Source organism: Oncorhynchus tshawytscha, linkage group LG26 (genome assembly GCF_018296145.1).
Source record: "Oncorhynchus tshawytscha isolate Ot180627B linkage group LG26, Otsh_v2.0, whole genome shotgun sequence".
NCBI lineage: Eukaryota > Metazoa > Chordata > Actinopteri > Salmoniformes > Salmonidae > Oncorhynchus > Oncorhynchus tshawytscha.
In genome coordinates, this window is record NC_056454.1 from 21,556,071 (window position 1) to 21,576,693 (window position 20,623).

The 20,623-nt window shown below is 42.0% G+C and overlaps 1 protein-coding gene across 6 annotated transcripts in view; it reads left to right on the forward strand.

Moving 5' to 3' along the window:
- Positions 1-650: 650 nt before the first annotated feature.
- The window catches only part of LOC112225360 (inositol polyphosphate-4-phosphatase type I A-like), a 44,838-nt gene continuing 24,865 nt past the window's right edge, over positions 651-20,623 (forward strand). For 5 of the 6 annotated variants that reach the window (XM_042306541.1, XM_042306546.1, XM_042306543.1 and 2 more), the window contains exons 1-3: positions 651-789; positions 18,210-18,519; positions 18,659-18,703. In XM_042306541.1, coding sequence (XP_042162475.1) covers positions 18,414-18,519; positions 18,659-18,703 — 151 coding nt within the window. In that variant the 5' untranslated portion in view covers positions 651-789; positions 18,210-18,413. The remainder of the gene's footprint in view (positions 790-18,209; positions 18,520-18,658; positions 18,704-20,623) is intronic. The other variant, XM_042306542.1, reaches the window with a different exon arrangement.

The window sequence follows — 20,623 nt, forward strand, 5'->3', positions numbered from 1 at the left end:
GTAGACGACTTGACAGAAATGGTAGCATCAGGTGAATGTTGAACCTTTGTTGCCCACATCCAGATGGTCCTGTGTGCCATTTTGCGTAATAAAACTATCAGTGTGATCAAGGCATAAGAAAGCCAAACGCCATCTGCACCCATCTGCCTAGATGTACCTTTTTATTACTTCTAAACAAAATAACTTTTGGGGGTTCTCGTTTACTTGCAATGGTGTGTTGGTTCTTGCTTGAACATTCGCTAAGATTATATTTGGTTGTGATCTTTGCAACATAACTATTTTAGATGCAGCAGTTGTTAGCTGGAATGCTATCGCTCATTGATATAGGCTGTAGGAAAAGCTAGCCAAAGAGCCATTTTACTGGTTGAAGTTGGACATGTTTTTAAGTATAATGCAGTTGATTTGGGATGATGACACAAACATTATATTGCCTGAAGAACAATACAATATAAACGAATAAGCACAATATTTAATATAATTCAGGCCTAAAGCAAATGTGGCACAAATGTGGAATCACAATTACTATTTCAGTTCAACATCGCCACAATTTATGTAGCACGAGACTGCAGATGGAGCGCGCAAAAGCCCCACTAGAATGGATGGGCGGGCCTCGCAGCAGGGTTATTACGTAAAAATGTGTCACTCGGAGCATGGGGTAGGGCAAATCCTGTACCACTGCAGACTCGGTCGACTCAAGGAGGAACCGAGATGAGCATCACTAGGCTATCAGATAAACTGCACACTTACCGTTTCAATACAGGGATGGTTACCCGTTACCCGCCTCATAAAGTAAGTATATTTAAATACGTATGCGTTTATCGCTGAAATGTATTAGGCTATATATTGACAGCCCACAATCGCTATTCTGTGATGTCAAATAAAAAAGGTCTGTTTGCATGACATGACCATCCGGTTGCTGCATATTTCTGAATAACGGAACTGCTCATTCAATAAGCACTACCAACAACGAGTTACCTTTGAATGAGCTTCAGAATAGCAGATTTCACCATGACACAATATTTGTTATTGTCGGAGCATCAGAGGAAATAACACTCATTGAGACTGGTGTAGGCCTAGTGCAATAGAATACACATAACAGTATGATTGATTCAGGTACTATACTTATCCAATGGTGTATGTAGCCTAATTTCTTTATGTCTGCATCATACAGCCTATAGTACAGTCCTAGACAAACTGCGGGTGGTTTGTTGACGCCCGGATCAGTCTTACAAAGAGCAGCATCACTTAGGTCTACAGCAAAGGCAGTGAGTGGTATTGCGTGTGGTTGTATTTAACTGTGGGCTAAGTGACTGCATGAACGAGATGTTCAAAATCATTATGTTCTGGAGAGGATTAGCTTTGATCTGTTTAATCATTAGCAGTTTATTTATTATGACAAGACAGCTATGTGTGTGCATGTGTGTGATGAACGCAGACTGATTAAAACCATTGATAGCAAGGCTATCTCTCTCAAGTCTTTATCATAGACCCTCAAGTGTCAGTAAAGCAGTCCATGAAGCAAGAATGTATAGCTTCAACATGATTAAAAGCTCCATGACCAGTAGTGTGTGTGTGTGTGTGTGTGTGTGTGTGTGTGTGTGTGTGTGTGTGTGTGTGTGTGTGTGTGTGTGTGTGTGTGTGTGTGTGTGTGTGTGTGTGTGTGTGTGTGTGTGTGTGTGTGTGTGTGTGTGTGTGTGTGCACGTTCGAGAGAGAGTCTGACTCAGAACAGCATAATTATGAAGATCAAGGTCTTGCTTCTTCATCTTCCTCCTCCTCATTAATATTAATAAAGGTCACTTTCTCATGCTGTCTGACAGTGTGGAAGAACAACCTTGTTGTCCAGGTGTAACAAGAGCTTCTTTGTCCTGGGTTCCTTCCTCATTATGTGTCTGGTTTACCTCTGAGACTGAGTCCCCTGAGTGTGCTCTGCGTCTCAAAGCCGCCATCAGGGGTGTATCTCAATGGTCTCAAGTGACCTCCTCTCTTAATATCTCTGTCTTTATCAACACTGATTTAAGAACACCTTCACAGTGCAGACACCTTCACAGTGCAGATGAAGGAAAGGATAGGAGAGTCATCTGTTTAGATTGGGATTTACACAAAGATTTATCTCCTCTATGGCTAAAGGATGTACTGGGTTGTTTGATATTAAACCTCAGCTTTTACCTGATCAATGAGAGGGATTGATTGGTTAGGCCTGGGAGATCAGAGTCAGATCAAATCAAATCAAATCCAATCAAATTTTATTTGTCACATACACATGGTTAGCAGATGTTAATGCGAGTGTAGCGAAATGCTTGTGCTTCTAGTTCCGACAATGCAGTAATAACCAACAAGTAATCTAACTAACAATTCCAAAACTACTGTCTTATACACAGTGTAAGGGGATAAAGAATATGTACATAAGGATATATGAATGAGTGATGGTACAGAGCAGCATAGGCAAGATACAGTAGCTGATATCGAGTACAGTATATACATATGAGATGAGTATGTAAACAAAGTGGCATAGTTAAAGTGGCTAGTGATACATGTATTACATAAGGATGCAGTCGATGATATAGAGTACAGTATATACGTATGCATATGAGATGAATAATGTAGGGAAGTAACATTATATAAGGTAGCATTGTTTATATATTTACATCATTTCCCATCAATTCCCATTATTAAAGTGGCTGGAGTTGAGTCAGTGTCATTGTCAGTGTGTTGGCAGCAGCCACTCAATGTTAGTGGTGGCTGTTTAACAGTCTGATGGCCTTGAGATAGAAGCTGTTTTTCAGTCTCTCGGTCCCAGCTTTGATGCACCTGTACTGACCTCGCCTTCTGGATGATAGCGGGGTGAACAGGCAGTGGCTCGGGTGGTTGATGTCCTTGATGATCTTTATGGCCTTCCTGTAACATCGGGTGGTGTAGGTGTCCTGGAGGGCAGGTAGTTTGCCCCCGGTGATGCGTTGTGCAGACCTCACTACCCTCTGGAGAGCCTTACGGTTGAGGGCGGAGCAGTTGCCGTACCAGGCGGTGATACAGCCCGACAGGATGCTCTCGATTGTGCATCTAGAAGTTTGTGAGTGCTTTTGGTGACAAGCCGAATTTCTTCAGCCTCCTGAGGTTGAAGAGGCGCTGCTGCTCCTTCATCACGATGCTGTCTGTGTGAGTGGACCAATTCAGTTTGTCTGTGATGTGTATGCCGAGGAACTTAAAACTTGCTACCCTCTCCACTACTGTTCCATCGATGTGGATAGGGGGGTGTTCCCTCTGCTGTTTCCTGAAGTCCACAATCATCTCCTTAGTTTTGTTGACGTTGAATGTGAGGTTATTTTCCTGACACCACACTCCGAGGGCCCTCACCTCCTCCCTGTAGGCCGTCTCGTCGTTGTTGGTAATCAAGCCTACCACTGTTGTGTCGTCCGCAAACTTGATGATTGAGTTGGAGGCGTGCGTGGCCACGCAGTCGTGGGTGAACAGGGAGTACAGGAGAGGGCTCAGAACGCACCCTTGTGGGGCCCCAGTGTTGAGGATCAGCGGGGAGGAGATGTTGTTGCCTACCCTCAAGTCCAGTACCCAGTTGCACAGGGCGGGGTCGAGACCCAGGGTCTCGAGCTTGATGACGAGCTTGGAGGGTACTATGGTGTTGAATGCCGAGCTGTAGTCGATGAACAGCATTCTCACATAGGTATTCCTCTTGTCCAGATGGGTTAGGGCAGTGTGCAGTGTGGTTGAGATTGCATCGTCTGTGGACCTATTTGCGCGGTAAGCAAATTGGAGTGGGTCTAGGATGTCAGGTAGGGTGGAGGTGATATGGTCCTTGACTAGTCTCTCAAAGCACTTCATGATGACGGATGTGAGTGCTACGGGCGGTAGTCGTTTAGCTCAGTTACCTTAGCTTTCTTGGGAACAGGAACAATGGTGGCCCTCTTGAAGCATGTGGGAACAGCAGACTGGTATAGGGATTGATTGAATATGTCCGTAAACACACCGGCTAGCTGGTCTGCGCATGCTCTGAGGGCGCGGCTGGGGATGCCGTCTGGGCCTGCAGCCTTGCGAGGGTTAACACGTTTAAATGTCTTACTCACCTCGGCTGCAGTGAAGGAGAGACCGCATGTTTTCATTGCAGGCCGTGTCAGTGGCACTGTATTGTCCTCAAAGCGGGCAAAAAAGTTATTTAGTCTGCCTGGGAGCAAGACATCCTGGTCCGTGACTGGGCTGGATTTCTTCCTGTAGTCCGTGATTGACTGTAGACCCTGCCACATGCCTCTTGTGTCTGAGCCGTTGAATTGAGATTCTACTTTGTCTCTGTACTGACGCTTAGCTTGTTTGATAGCCTTGCGGAGGGAATAGCTGCACTGTTTGTATTCAGTCATGTTACCAGACACCTTGCCCTGATTAAAAGCAGTGGTTCGCGCTTTCAGTTTCACACGAATGCTGCCATCAATCCACGGTTTCTGGTTAGGGAATGTTTTAATCGTTGCTATGGGAACGACATCTTCAACGCACGTTCTAATGAACTCGCACACCGAATCAGCGTATTCGTCAATATTGTTATCTGACGCAATACGAAACATGTCCCAGTCCACGTGATGGAAGCAGTCTTGGAGTGTGGAGTCAGCTTGGTCGGACCAGCGTTGGACAGACCTCAGCGTGGGAGCCTCTTGTTTTAGTTTCTGTCTGTAGGCAGGGATCAACAAAATGGAGTCGTGGTCAGCTTTTCCGAAAGGGGGTGCGGGGCAGGGCCTTATATGCGTCGCGGAAGTTAGAGTAACAATGATCCAAGGTCTTTCCATCCCTGGTTGCGCAATCGATATGCTGATAAAATTTAGGGAGTCTTGTTTTCAGATTAGCCTTGTTAAAATCCCCAGCTACAATGAATGCAGCCTCCGGATAAATCGTTTCCAGTTTGCAGAGAGTTAAATAAAGTTTGTTCAGAGCCATCGATGTGTCTGCTTGGGGGGGGATATATACGGCTGTGATTATAATCGAAGAGAATTCTCTTGGTAGATAATGCGGTCTACATTTGATTGTGAGGAATTCTAAATCAGGTGAACAGAAGGATTTGAGTTCCTGTATGTTTCTTTCATCACACCATGTCACGTTAGTCATAAGGCATACGCCCCCGCCCCTCTTCTTACCAGAAAGATGTTTGTTTCTGTCGGCGCGATGCGATTAGAGTTACCACCACCTACAGTACATTCTCCAACACATAGACAATATATCAGTTCTGTCAGGATTCTGTATCTATGCTCCTACATGTGTGCCAGCTAGAGATTCCACATGTCAAATGATATATTTCCATTCTGCTCACTACAACCACATCGGTCAGACACTTAGGGCTCTGGTAGTGTACTACTGAATAGGTAATAGTGTGTACTTTCAGACAGATCCAGAGTCTTAGAAATAAGAATGAATAGAAAGGGCATCTCCATTCAAGTCAGTGGTGGCATGAAGCCATTTTGAGTGTACCCATGCCAGGAAGTAAAATCAGGAAGTGTACCCTTCAATCTGTGTAATGATTTGTTGAGTAAACTCAACTGACATTACAAAAAATACATTCCATTCCATGAGCCACAGCAGTTAGCGTCATTTGAATGAACATTCTGCATTACCATGGCAATCCATCATCAGTTGATAGAACATTCCAAAACACCATGGAAATGATTGCATCCCAATACCAGGCAACCATTGCGAGTGTACCAATGAGTTAACCAGTCATTTGCCAGGGTTGGACCTTCATTCTTATTTCTATGCTCCTAACAGTGCAGAGCAAGGTCAGCTAAACCCATATTCTGATTGGATCAATAGATCCTGTATGGAAGGAGAGAGCAACAGAAGAGAGGTGAAAGGACGAGACAAGAGGATATGGAAATAGAGCAATAAAGAGGGGAGAGAGGATGAGATGAGAGAAAAATAGACTGGGGAGCAGAGAATAGAGTGAGACAGAGAGAGAGAAAACCACAGAAGAGATGGACAATGGTAGGCAGGGGAGAGGAAGGGGGAGAGGAAAAGTGGAGGTGGAGAGGAAAGAAGGAAGAAGGAAGGGGAATAGATGAGGATGAGAGATGCTCCAGTCCAGACAGTACTGACAGTCTCTGCAGGATGTCTGGTGTACCACACAGCCAGAGCCAGGTCCTCCTAACTGGGTCACTGTCCTCACCTTCCATGCATCCCTGGAGAGGGGTGTCTGAGCTGTCTGAGCAGCTGACTTTGAGCTGGCCTCCTCTCAACCCTGACCCCTTCTTTCAGCCTCTCCATCACAGAATTGAAGTACCCCAAACCCCATAGGACCAGCTACTTACCTCTCTCTCAACCCCCACCCCACTCACCTTATGACAGGCAAGACCAATTTCTCTTACCACTTTCTCTCTGCAAAAAACAGGATACCTTTCCCCACACCACCTTTCATTACAATGCAAAATCCCCTCTCTCATCCTCCCTGCCCAAGAAGGAGGAGCCTCCCCTTCAAACTCCCAAAACCACTCATCTACCAAATTCCCCCATCCTCAAGCCCATAAAGCTATCCCTTCTCTTGACAGGACCCCGCAGACTGTGGATGTCTGATCTGTGATGGATCTCTGGAAGATCAAAATCAAAGTTCAAATCAAACTTTATTGGTCGCGTACACAGTTTAGCAGATTTATGTTACTAGCTCCTAACAATGCAGTAAATGTCAAACAGTACGCAAAAATAAAATACAAAATAAAATGAATCAAGAAATGTCTAATACAATTAACAACCAAATAGCACTGTGGCAGTAATTCAAATGCAATCTATATGTATAAACACCAGATTCATTTACACAAGATATACTAAGAATGATATGTACAACAGTCAATGCATTTGAGTGGGCTATGTCAAAAATCCAGTATATAAATACGCAGTGCAAAACCGTATGGCAAAATGGATAGAATTGCAGGAAATTAGCATCCGGTCCAGAATCTGGAATATAACCATATATAGTTGAAGTCGGACGTTTACATACACCTTAGCCAAATACATTTTTTCACCATTCCTGACATTTAATCCTAGTAAAAATATCCTGTCTTAGGTCAGTTAGGATCACCACTTTATTTTAAGAATGTGAAATGTCAGAATAATAGTAGAAAGAATGATTTCAGCTTTTATTTCTTTCATCACATTCCCAGTGGGTCAGAGGTTTGCATACACTCTATTAGTATTTGGTAGCGTTGCCTTTAAATTGTTTAACTTGGGTCAAATGTTGCATGTAGCCTTCCACAAGCTTCCCACAATAAGTTGGGTGAATTTTGGCCCATTCCTCCTGACAGAGCTGGTGTATCTGAGTCAGGTTTGTAGGCCTCCTTGCTTGCACACGTTTTTTCAGTTCTGCCCAAATTTTCTATGGGATTGAGGTCAGGGCTTTGTGATGGCCATTCCAATACCTTGACTTTGTTGCCATTTTGCCACAACTTTGGAAGTATGCTTTTGGTCATTGTCCATTTGGAAGACCCATTTGCGACCAAGATTTAACTTCCTGACTGATGTCTTGAGATGTTGCTTCAATATATCCACATAATTTTCCCTCCCTCGTGATGCCATCTAGTTTGAGAAGTGCACCAGTCGCTCCTGCAGCAAAGCACCCCCACAACATGATGCTGCCACCCCCATGCTTCACGGTTGGGATGGTGTTCTTCGGCTTGCAAGCCTCATCCTTTTCCCACCAAACATATTGATGGTCATTATGGCCAAACCGTTCTTTGTTTCATCAGACCAGAGGACATTTCTCCAAAAAGTACGATCTTTGTCCCCATGTGCAGTTTCAAACCGTCGTCTGGCTTTTTAATGGCGGTTTTGGAGCCGTAGCTTCTTCCTTGCTGTGTGGCCTTTCAGGTTATGTCGATATAGGACTCATTTTACTGTGGAAATAGATACTTTTGTACCTGTTTCCTCCAGCATCTTCACAAGGTCCTTTGCTGTTGTTCTGGGATTGATTTGCACTTTTCGCACCAAAGTACGTTCATCTCTATGTAACTGACAATTAACCTGTAAGTCTATGTCGTTGTTTAAAAAAAAATTGTTTACGTGTTCGCTATGCGGGGGAAATGATAAGACAAGCGGAAGTACGTGGCTAATAACTGTTGTAACGGGGATCATTATCGTAGCAACACACCTTTGGAGTGAAGACAATCCCGCGCTGTGTTAGCTAAGTTTTCATGTCATCGGGTGTAGTTCGTAAAGGTTGAGGTGTGTATGTTAGGATGGTAACGTTATAATAACTAAGGATGAAGTGTGTATGTTAGGATGGTAACGTTATAATAATTAAGGATGAAGTGTGTATGTTAGGATGGTAACGTTATAATAATTAAAGATGAAGTGTGTATGTTAGGATGGTAACGTTATAATAATTAAGGATGAAGTGTGTATGTTAGGATGGTAACATTATAATAATTAAGGATGAAGTGTGTATGTTAGGATGGTAACGTTATAATAATTAAAGATGAAGTGTGTATGTTAGGATGGTAACGTTATAATAATTAAAGATGAAGTGTGTATGTTAGGATGGTAACGTTATATTAATTAAAGATGAAGTGTGTATGTTAGGATGGTAACGTTATAATAATTAAGGATGAAGTGTGTATGTTAGGATGGTAACGTTATAATAATTAAAGATGAAGTGTGTATGTTAGGATGGTAACGTTATAATAATTAAGGATGAAGTGTGTATCTTAGGATGGTAACGCTATAATAATTAAGGATGAAGTGTGAATTCATGTCAGGAATAATAAGTGTGAGGTTTGATTTCCTCCCTTCTGTAATAAGCAGCCAATGAGGTATTTTTCCTTTATTCATGTGTTTAATCTGGCACTGTTACAGCTCCGGCTAAACTGTTTATGTATGTAAGCACTTCAGAGTTATACCAAGCTAATAAGTCACTCGTAAGACAAGAAGGTTGTAAGAGTGTGCTTAACTGTATTTTCATTTACTTTATAGTTCTCACGGAAGGTGATCATTCTGACTAAAACTACAGAATAAAACCGCCAGTTAAAATCAAGGAACGGTTGTGCTCATGGTTACTGGAGGGAGCTACACTCTAGGAGACAGAACGCGTCTCCTTCCTGAGCAGTATGACGGCTGCATGGTCCCATGGTGTTTATACTTGCATACTATTGTTTGTCCAGATGAACATGGTACCTTCAGGCATTTGGAAATTGCTCCCAACATTGTACCTTCAGGCTTTTGAACCAGACTTGTGGAGGTCTACAACTTTTTTTTCTGAGGTCTTGGCTGATTTCTTTTGATTTTCCCATGATGTCAAGCAAAGAGGCACTGAGTTTGAAGGTAGGCCTTGAAATACATCCACAGGTAAACCTCCAATTGACTCAAATTATGTCAATTAGCCTATCAGAAGCTTCTAAAGCCACAACATAATTTTCTGGAATTTTCCAAGCTGTTTAAAGGCACAGTCAACTTAGTGTATGTACATTTCTAACCCACTGGAATTGTGATACAGTGAATGATAAGTGAAATAATCTGTCTGTAAACAATTGTTAGAAAAATTACTTGTGTCATGCACAAAGTAGATGTCCTAACTGACTTGCCAAAACTATAGTTTGTTATATAGGATGAGTCATGACTAGAATACAGTATATACTGTACATATAAAGTGGGTAAAACATTATGTAAACATTATTAACCTTTTACTACAGTGGGCTAAATCAGGGTCACACAAGGTGTTTCTTGGTCGTCTTAAACAAATCTACTTTGAAACAAAAGTATACACCTCACACGCATGGTTATGGGCTTTAAAAAAACAAGACACCTGTACCATGTCCGATCAAATTTACGTTGAAATGTATTACATTTTGAGTTTGCATCCCAATATTTACACTTTATATACGTCATAGGAGACTGAAATATAACAAAATCGTTTGACATAGAAACACCGGATTTTCAGCGATTTTTTTCAAATAATGTTTATTAATTAATTATGAAATTATGAAAAATATTAATAACATTCCACCCATTAGGCCACTAGGTCATTTGACTGCAGGAAAGGGGTCTACAGTGACTAATGCTCAATGACTCTATGTACATATGGCAGCAGTCTCTAAGGTGCAGGGTAGAGTACCGGCAGGCTAGTGACAGTGTCTAAGGTTCAGGGCAGGGTACTGGGTGGAGGCTGGCTAGTAATGACTGTTTAACAGTCTGATGGCCTGGAGATAAACAGCTTCTATCAGTCTCTCAGTTCCAGCTTTAAAGCACCTGTGATGTCTCCACTTTCTAGATGGTAGCGGGGTGAACAAGCCGTGCCTCGGGTGGCTGAGTTCCTTGATGATCTTCTTGGTGGTCCTGTGACACCTGGTGCTGTAGATGTCCTGGAAGGAATGCAGTGTGCCCCCAGTGATGCGTTGGGTCAGATATCCACGGTTCTGATGTTTCCGTCTCCTGGAGCAGGGTGCTTGATGCAACACCAGTGTTGTGGGGTTTGATCCATCCTGCTGGGCCACATCCACTGATAATGAACTACAAGTCATCACCATCATCATGATTTGTGATGGATGTCTGATGTCTGATTGGCTCCCCATGGCTGTGCCTCAGATCCAGAAAGACGGGGCATCACACAGTCCTTCTCCCAGAGCCCCAGGGGCCCAGGCTATGAGGATTACAATGTGTTAAAGCCTGTTCCCACTGACAATGACTCATATAGCCTAATGATACCAGTGCCCATTACCAGACTTCTAGTGGTGCTAATTGCCCACTGTCTGGTTTCTTACGGAGTTGCCAGATTACCCTGGCAGTGATTGAATGGGTAAACGAGCAGCCTTTCTGGGAGGGTAGTAGTCTTTATGTCTGTATGATGGTGAATGTGCGCTTCTCTGTGACTGCCTATGTTTTCATGAATAGGAATGTGTGTGTGTATGCTAAATAGACTTGCATACACAGAAGCCCTCTGGATGGATGCACAGGCACACACATGAGGGTCTCTATTCAAGTATCATACACAGTCACAAACAAATAGCTGCATGTGCACACACACACATACCCATCCACCTACCCTTACACACAAAGGCTCAGCTTGAGTTCCTGTGCCCTTTTGTCCCAGTACTGAAAAATTATTTACCCGACAATAAACAGATCCGGAAGACAGATGGGAAGGAACGTGTGTGTGTGTGTGTGTGTGTGTGTGTGTGTGTGTGTGTGTGTGTGTGTGTGTGTGTGTGTGTGTGTGTGTGTGTGTGTGTGTGTGTGTGTGTGTGTGTGTGTGTGTGTGTGTGTGTGTGTGTGTGTGTGTGTGTGTGTGTGCTCACCTGTGTGTGTGTGTGTGTGTGTGTGTGTGCGTGTGTGTGTGTGTGCGTGCGGGAGTTTCTGTAAGAGGAAATGTCAAGCATGTCAGACATGCCACAGGAACGGAAAACGTTTGCTCTCAAGGCGAGCTCAAAATCCTTTCAGGTTAGATTAGTTCTCAGAAGTACTTCTCACTACTTTCTCTTTTCTACTCTTTCCTTTCTCTTTTTATCTTCACTCTCTGTCTCTCATCTCATCTTTTTCATGTTCACTTCTTTTATTATGTTATATTATCTTTTCATTATTTTATCATCTGCTGCCTCTATTCTAGAAAAAGAAAAGCTGTTAAGTTGGGGTGGCAGGTGGCCTAATGGTTAGAGCATTGGACTAGTAACCGAAAGGTTGCAAGATTGAATCCCCGAGCTGACAAAGTAAAAATCTGTCATTCTGTCTTTGAACAAGGCAGATAACCCACTGTTCCTGTAAATAAGAATTTGCTCTTAACTGACTTGCCTAGTTAAATAAAAATAAAAATAAAGTTGTTGAGCAGTGGATTTTGGAATTTACCCTCTACCTAAAATATATCACATCCTTGATGTGTTGCTGTGTCTCTGCATATCAATAAGAAGTAGACCAGGTTAGTCATATTGCTTGTGTCACCATACTTTAAAACCTCATGGCTAAGCAAGACAGCACCTCCGTGGCTGTGCTCCGTGATTCTGACTCAAGTGACAGTTGTCACTCAGTGTTGTCATCAAAATGCCTTCCCCCTGTCTGTAAAAATCTTCTACTTGTCAGTTTATGGTTCCTATTCCTCCACCACTCCGTTCTGCCTCTTCTGTCTTGCTGAAATCAGAAGTGGTGTGTGTGTTGTGTAACAGAACCGCATTGATCAGCTGTTAACAATACTGCAGAGAAGAGAGGTGAGAGTGTGGGAGATCATTTTGTAAGAAAGGGATCGAGAGAGAGCAGAGAGAAGGAAACAGAGTTGTTTTTAAACTGATGTGATTGTACAGGGTTATGCAATGAGCAAATTAAATGAAGGCCTTGTGAGGGCTCTTCTGCCCTGAAAACAACAAAGGGGGAGAGAGAGAGAGAGTGTGTCACAGTTCCCCCCCCCCTGGTCTGTGACCAGGAGGACATGGTTGTACGTTTGTTTTTGACACTTAGGCAAGGCGACAGAGTGAGTTTCCTGTTTCCTGTTTTCATTCAGTTGTCTAGGTGTAGCTGCTGCAGCAGTAAGCATCTCTGTGACAAAATTCATATTGGATGCAAATATGCACACTTGATTAGAGGTGAGAGAACGGTCATTAATACACATATTTATACATAAAAACAGAGCTCCTTATAGATACCATGTAAGTGTAGAATAAGGAACTGGCAAGCTCAACTCAGTATAGACATAAGTGTTGTATTTCTGGTAGGGATTTCATTCTTCCGATACTTAAAAAAGACACCTTCCTTCCTTGAAGTACTCACTGATCTGATGGTTAACAAGAAGTGAAAGCAGTGTCCACTTTCTTTCATCTATCCGGGTCAGATGATCTGTTATTACCTCCAGGAACCATCCTATTTTTGAAACAGGGCTAATGCCAAGAGGGAGGAAGGAGCAATGAAGCAAAGGATTCTGGGTGCTTGGCCTGCTTTTCATGCTGTGTGTAGCAGGTGTTCTCCCTGGCTAGGACCATGCAAACTGGGATGTGTGTGTTATTTATTTTATTTGACTTTTATTTCATCGTGGGAGCCCATTGAGACCAGGGTCTCATTTTCAAGGATGCCAAATTCAACATGAACACCCCCCCCCCCATCACAATACATTTGTACAGCCCAGCGGCACAATGGAATCAAGACGCAGGGAGTTCTTTAGGTTATTCCAAAACTGAAGGCAGATTTATCTTATTCAGTGGAGATCCCACAAAAAAATACTAACATATGCTGTGGGGAGAGGCTGATTTGGGCGAAAAGTGTGTGTGAGCGTTCGTGCATGCATGCAGTTGTGCGTCGTGTGTGCTATCTTTGTCTGTAAACTATTGCTGGGCAAAATAATGAGAATTAGACAAGCACCAGTAGTTCTTTGACACAAAAGATGAAGTGTTGATTTGCTTTCCCCCTAACTCAGCCTCTCCCCACTACATATGTTAGCACTTTTTGCAGACAGTCGCACACTGTGTCTGTACATAGTCAATGGTAGGCTTCGAGGGGACTACTACGGTAGGTACACCTACAGCTCATCCCTTGGCAGTAACACTGTAGATTACTTTATCAATGACCTCAACCCAGAGTCTCTCAGAGCATTCTCAGTCAGCACACTGACACCCCTATCAGATCCCAGCAAAATCTCAGTCTACTGAACAGTGCAATACTGAATCATGCAAAGCCGAAATAGCTGCCCACTATTAAAAAATGCTGTAGATGGAAGCAGGGTGGTGTAGAAACCTTCCAAAAAACAATTTGCAACAACAAATTAAATCCATTTTAGACAACTTGGTTTGATGAAGAAAGCAAAAACCTAGGAAAGAGAATTGAGAAACCCATCCAACCAAGAAAACCTGAGCCTTCACTATGGTGAAACACTAAAACAGTACAGAAATAACAGAATAATACCAAACACCAAATAATGCACGCAGAGCAAAATTAGGACAATACCCACTAATTATTCAGAAAAGAGCTGTTAAATTCTTCAAACACTTAAAAGGAAGTGATTCCCAAACCTTCCATAACAAAGCAATCACCTACAGAGAGATGAACCTAGAGAATAATCGACTCGGGAAGCTGGTCCTGGGGCTCTGTGCACAAACACAAACAGACCCTACAGAGCCCCTGACAGCAACGCAATTAGACCCAACCAAATCATGAGAAAACAAAAAGATCATTACTTGACACATTGGAAAGAATTAACCAAAAACAAAGCAAACTGGAATGTGACTTGGCCCTAAACAGAGAGTACACAGTGGCAGAATACCTGACCACTGTGACTGACCCAATATTAAGGAAAGCTTTGACTATGTGCAGACCTGGCTCTCAAGAGAAGACAGGATATGTGCACATTGCCCACAAAATGAGGTGGAAACTGAGCTACACTTCCTAACCTCCTTCGAAATGTATGACCATATTAGAGACACATATTTCCCTCAGATTACACAGATCCATAAAGAAATCTAAAACAAATCACATTTTGATCAACTCCCATATCTACTGGGTGAAATACCACAGTGTGCCATCACAGCAGCAATATTTGTGACCTGTTGCTTCAAGAAATGGGCAACCAGTGAAGCACAAACACCATTGTGAATATAAACTATATTTATCTGTCTATTTATTTTCCCTTTTGTACTACAACAATTTTCACATTGTTACAACACCTTACATAGCCGTAAAATAACATTTGAAATATCAAAAAAAAAAATGTGAGTAATGATTACTGTTATTTTCGGATTATTTATTACTTGTTTATTATTTATTCCACTTGCTTTTTAATGTTAACATGTTTCCCATGCCAATAAAGCCCTTTGATTTGAATAGAAATCAGTCGCCACTGTGCACAGATTATCCATCACTTCTACCTTTCACTCACTGTTGTCAAATGCTTTCCTTTTGGAATATCGAAAGATTCCTAGCACTTCACACACATTCGCTGTCCCCCCAGGCTCTGGAGTTTGGAGTTTTCTGGATCACACTCAACTCTCCCATCAGTTCATGAAAGGGGAAGTTTTCTTGGTTTTCATCCCTGTCTCCGAGCTGTTGAATATTTCAATGTGTTGTTAGGAATCAAGAATTATAGAGGAGCACCAACTGAGACTGGAATGGAAAGTCAACTTTAAAGTATAAATGTAAGACTACATAAAGGCAAGTACAGTCAGGTCCATAATTATTGGCACCATTGATAAAGATTAGCAAAAAATACTTTTTATAGCCCTCAGAACAGCCTCAATTCGTCGGGCATGAACTTTACAAGATGTCGAAAGCGTTCCATAGGGATGCTGTCCAATGTTGACTCCAGTGCTTCCCACAGTTGTGTCAAGTTGGCTGGATGTCCTTTGGGTGGTGGACTATTCTTGACAAACACGGTAAACTGTTGGGCGTGAAAAACCCAGCAGTGTTGCGACACTTGACACACTCAAACCAGTGCGCCTGGCACCTACAGTACTACCATACCCCGTTCAAATGCTCTTAAAGGTTTTGTCTTGCCCATTTACCCTCTGAATGTCACACATACACAATCCATGTCTCAAGGCTTGAAGATCTTTCTTTAACCTGTCTCCTCCCCTTTATCTACACTGATTGAAGTGGATTTAATAAGTGACGTCAATAAGGGATCATAGCTTTCACCTGGATTCACCTGGTCAGTCTATGTCATGGAAAGAGCAGGTGTTCCTAATGTTTTGTACACTCAGCGTATAACTCAGTATTTGTATAAATAAATTATACAAATAGTGAGCTATATTGTATGCTCAAAAAATTGGGATATGATATTATTTTATACTAATACAATTGCTCAGAGAACAAGATTGTGTTAAACAAGTAATAAAAAAGATAAGGGTCAAAATGATTAGCACCCCAGTTTTCAATACTCTAGCACCGTCACCTTCTGAGGATAATGACACAGCCTTTTTCTAAAATATTTTATGAGATTGGAAAACATGACGTGAGGGATCTTATACTTTACCTCCGTACAGAATCTTCCCAGATCCTTGATATCCTTTGTCTGCTCTTATGGTTTCCCCTTCAATTCAAACCACAGGTTTTCAATGGGGTTCAAGTCCTGTGACTGAAATGCCATTGCAAAATGCCATTTTGTAGACAATTAAGCATTTATTTGTGGATTTTGATTAATGCGTGGGGTTATTGTCTTGCTGAAAGATCCACTTGCGGCCAAGTGTCAGCCTCCTGGCAGAGGCAACCAGGTTTTTGGCTAAAATGTCCTCATACTGAGTGAAGTTGAAATGATGCTGTTTACCTTAACAAGGGCAACAGGACCAGTGGAAGCAAAATAGCCCCATAACATCAAAGATGCACCACCATATTTTATCGTAGCTTTGAGATATTTTTCTGCATATGCTTCCGTTTTTCAATGCTAAATCCACCACTGGTATGTGTGGAGTTTGATAAACGGCATTGGCACTTGGATTGGAACCAACACTATGGTCAGATGTCATGAAAATATAGCTCTTTGGCCACGCACACCAATGGTGAGTTTGGCGTTGAAAAACGGAAGCATACAGTTGAAGTTGGAAGTTTACATACACCTTAGCCAAATACATTTAAACTCAGTTTTTCACAATTCCTGTCATTTAATCCTAGTAAAAATGCTATGTCTTTTGTCAGTTAGGATCACTACTTTATTTTAAGAATGTGAAATGTCAGAATAATAGTAGAGAGAATGATTTAATTCAGCTTTTATTTCTTTCATCACATTCCCAGTGGGTCAGAAGTTTACATACACTCAATTAGTATTTGGTAGCATTGCCTTTAAATTGTTTAACTTGGGTCAAACGTTGCATGTAGCCTTCCACAAGCTTTCCACAATAAGTTGGGTGAATTTTGTCCCATTCTTCCTGACAGAGCTGGTGTAACTGCGTCAGGTTTGTAGGCCTCCTTGCTCGCACATGCTTTTTCAGTTCTGCCCACAAATGTTCTATGGGATTGAGGTCAGGGCTTTGTGAGAGCCACTGCAATACCTTGACTTTGTTGTCCTTAAGCCATTTTGCCACATCTTTGGAAGTATGCTTGGGGTCATTGTCCATTTGGGACCAAGCTTTAACTTCCTGACTGATGTCTTGAGATGTTGCTTCAATATATCCACATAATTTTCCTCTATTTTGTGAAGTGCACCAGTCACTCCCTGTCAAACGATGTATGGAATCAATCTTTAGGATGTTTTTAACATAAAACTTCAATAATATTCCAACCAGAGAATTCCTTTGTCTTCAGAAAAGCAAAGGAACGCAGCTACCTCTCATGTGAAATGCGTGTGACCAGCGCGTGACTGCTGGCAGACCTCTGACTCATTCCTCTCTCATTCGGTCCCACTTCACAGTAGAATCCCCAAACAAGTTTCTAAAGACGGTTGACATCTAATGGAAGCCTTAGGAAGTGCAACATAACCAATATCCAATTGTGTATTCAATATGGGCTGTTTTGAAAATCGACTAACCTCAGATTTCCCACTTCCTGTTTGGATTTCTTCTCAGGTTTTTGACTGCCAAATGTGTTCTGTTATACTCACAGACATCATTCAAACAGTTTTAGAAAGTTCAGAGTGTTTTCTATCCAATAATAATATGCATATATTAGCAACTGGAACTGAGGAGCAGGCAGTTTACTCTGGGCACCTCTGGGCACCTTTCATCCAAGCTACTCAATACTGCCCCTGCAGCCATAAGAAGTTTTTAATTAACAAGAAATGTATGGTTGTAGTTGAAAAACGAGTTTTAATGACTCCAACCTAAATGTATGTACATTTCCGACTTCAACTGTATGTAGAAAAGTACCTCATACCTACAGTAAAATATGGTTGTGGATATTTTATGTTATGGGCTATTTTTCTTCCACTGGTCCTGGAGCCCTAGATGTTTTTTTAATTACTTGTTCTCTGAGCAATTTTGTTAGTATAAAATAATATAATAAACCCATTTTGGAGCATGCAACATAGCTTATTTTATACTGTCTTTTTTGTTAATCTTTATCAAGAGTGCCAACAATTATGGACCTGACATATGTAGATGTAGAATTGACTAGAATTGCACATAGGAGATGCAGCTGGGTTTCATTGCCATTGTTCTATTCATGACACTCCTTAGCTACAGTGTATGTGCATCACCAGCATAACAATACCTGCTTAATTCAACTGAGAAGGGTAATGTAGATGTCAAATAAAGATCAGGTGAAGTGTGTGTCCACTCCATCTATTCACTTTCTATGTTGACGTGGCTAATACCTTTGTTGTCATTCTCTCTCTCTCTCCCTCCAGCTCCACACTAAGAGTCCAGAGACTGAAGAGATAATCCCACAGGAAAGGATCCTTCCAAAACACACATAGGGATCTGATCTGCAGAGAGTGTGTGTGTGTGAGAAGGACGTGTGGTATTTGTTCTTAACCCCCTCCACCCCTCTACTCTTTACCCAAAATCCCGTTCTCCAACCTCCCTTACCCCCTGACCCTTAACCCCCAGCCATGATGTCGGGGAAGGGGAAGGCTAGCCCGCGTCACCGGCCATGGTCCGTGTACCGGGCTAACACCTTTGACCTCTCAGCTGAGATAATGGGGCTGACTCTGGCAGGTAAGGGCCATGTTACCATAGTTACCGTAGTAACAGTATTCCTGTATGTTTGCCCACTGAACATAAGTATGTGTATAAACTTGCCTTGTTTGTCGCTGTAGTTGTAAAAAATATATAATAATATGTTGTGTTCTTGTAGGTAACAGTCAGGACCCAGATGAGCCAGTACTGGAGTTCAGCCTGGGTGAGTGATGTTGCTGAAGTCCTTCTCACTCTGGTTCAATTGTCTTTGATATTTATAACAGTACCAGGGTTTCTGTTAGCAGTTAATAGCCGGCTTTTTGTCCAGTTAAAAATATTGAAAAGTCCATCAATAAAATTGCTGCTGGTCAATTGTCAGCGTCCCATTACGAAATTATGCTTTTTAGCCTATTCATTGATGGAAATACCAGTCGACAGAAATACATTTGACTGGTCATGCTTATCGGACTATAGGTTCATTTGCATGATTTAATGGAATTAAATTGCCGCGTGTACAGTATATTTGTTATGTAGGCTATCTTATTTATCACACACTGTCAGACAGCGCAAGAAATGCTGCTGCAACATCTTCTGGTGCTTTCAAGACAACTGTAAAGTCTGAAAAATACAAGGTCAAATCGTGATGTCAGTGATCTTCAGGTAGGAAAGTCGGCGCTCTAGAAAGAGGCCTGAATGTTTTAATACATATTACGAGGCATGTCTTAACTTTCTTCAAAGTAGCCATTTAGATCTCCTCTCTTTCTAAATTTGTAACTGATATTTGCAGCTCTGTCACATGAAACCTCTCGAATGTGCAGTGCCCTTTTGACAACAGTGTTTGGCTGCTAATTGCATTATGGAACGAACACCCGCACGTAGCCTACTGCCTTGTGCGCATTGCTGTGAAATATTATTATATTGTGAAAAAAGAATAGTTTATCAACATTTTAAGCTAAACGTTCTCATCTGTTACATCAGACTTTTGCTAGGCCAACTGGTTGTATGAATTTTGGATCTGTCCCAGAGTTTGGAATAAACAATATATTTCTCGACAAGCTGATCAATAGAATAAGTAGCCTAAACGTTTCTACTATAGTAGATTGACAAAGGCTAGTGATTTTGCTGATCGTCACACGTGTTGTTGCCTGAGGGAAAGTAAGTGTGGCGCCGAAGAACATGGCTGAGGTTTTACATTCTCCCAACCAATTGTGCTATTTTGTTAGTTTTTTGAGTTTTGTGTAACTTATTTTTTTGCTTGAAGAAATGACGCAGGAAAAGGGGCCTCAGATCGGGCTGCCTTCTGAGAATCTGTAGGAGAGCGAGTAAACTTCCACTGCCATTCGTTCTTCTTGCTAACGTGCAATCACTAGAAAGTAAAATTAATGACGTACGATTAAGATTGTGAGTGGAGTGTTGGAGGCTATTTTGTAAATGACATCGCCAAAGTCAATGATTGGTAGGATAGTTAGTTTTACGTGGGTATGTTTGGCAGCATGAGTGAAGGAGGCTTTGTTGCGAAATTTTGCGATTCTAGATATAATTTTGGATTCTAGAAGCTTAATGTGAGTCTGGAAGGAGAGTTTACAGTCTAACCAGACACCTAGGTATTTGTAGTTGTCCACATATTCTAAGTCAGAACCATTCAGAGTAGTAATGCTAGTCGGGCGGGCGGGTGCGGGCAGCAATTGGTTGAAGAGCATGTATTTAGTTTTACTAGAATTTAAGAGCAGTTGGAGGCCACGGAAGTGTTGTATGGCATTGAAGTTTGTTTGGAGGTTTGTTAACACAATGTCCAAAGAAGGGCCAGATGTATACAGAATGGTGTCGTCTGCGTAGAGGTGGATCAGAGAATCACAAGCAGCAAGAGCGACATCATTGATGTATACAGAGAAAGAGTCGGTCCGAGAATTGAACCTTGTGGCACCCCCATAGTAAATGCCAGAGGTTCGGACAACAGGCCCTCCGATTTGACACACTGAACTGTATCTGAGAATTAGTTGGTGAACCAGGCGAGGCAGTCTTTTCAGAAACCAAGGCTATTGAGTCTGCCGATAAGAATGCAGTGATTGACAGAGTCAAAAGCCTTGGCCAGGTCGATGAGGACGGCTGCACAGTACTGTCTTTTATCGATGGCAGTTATTAT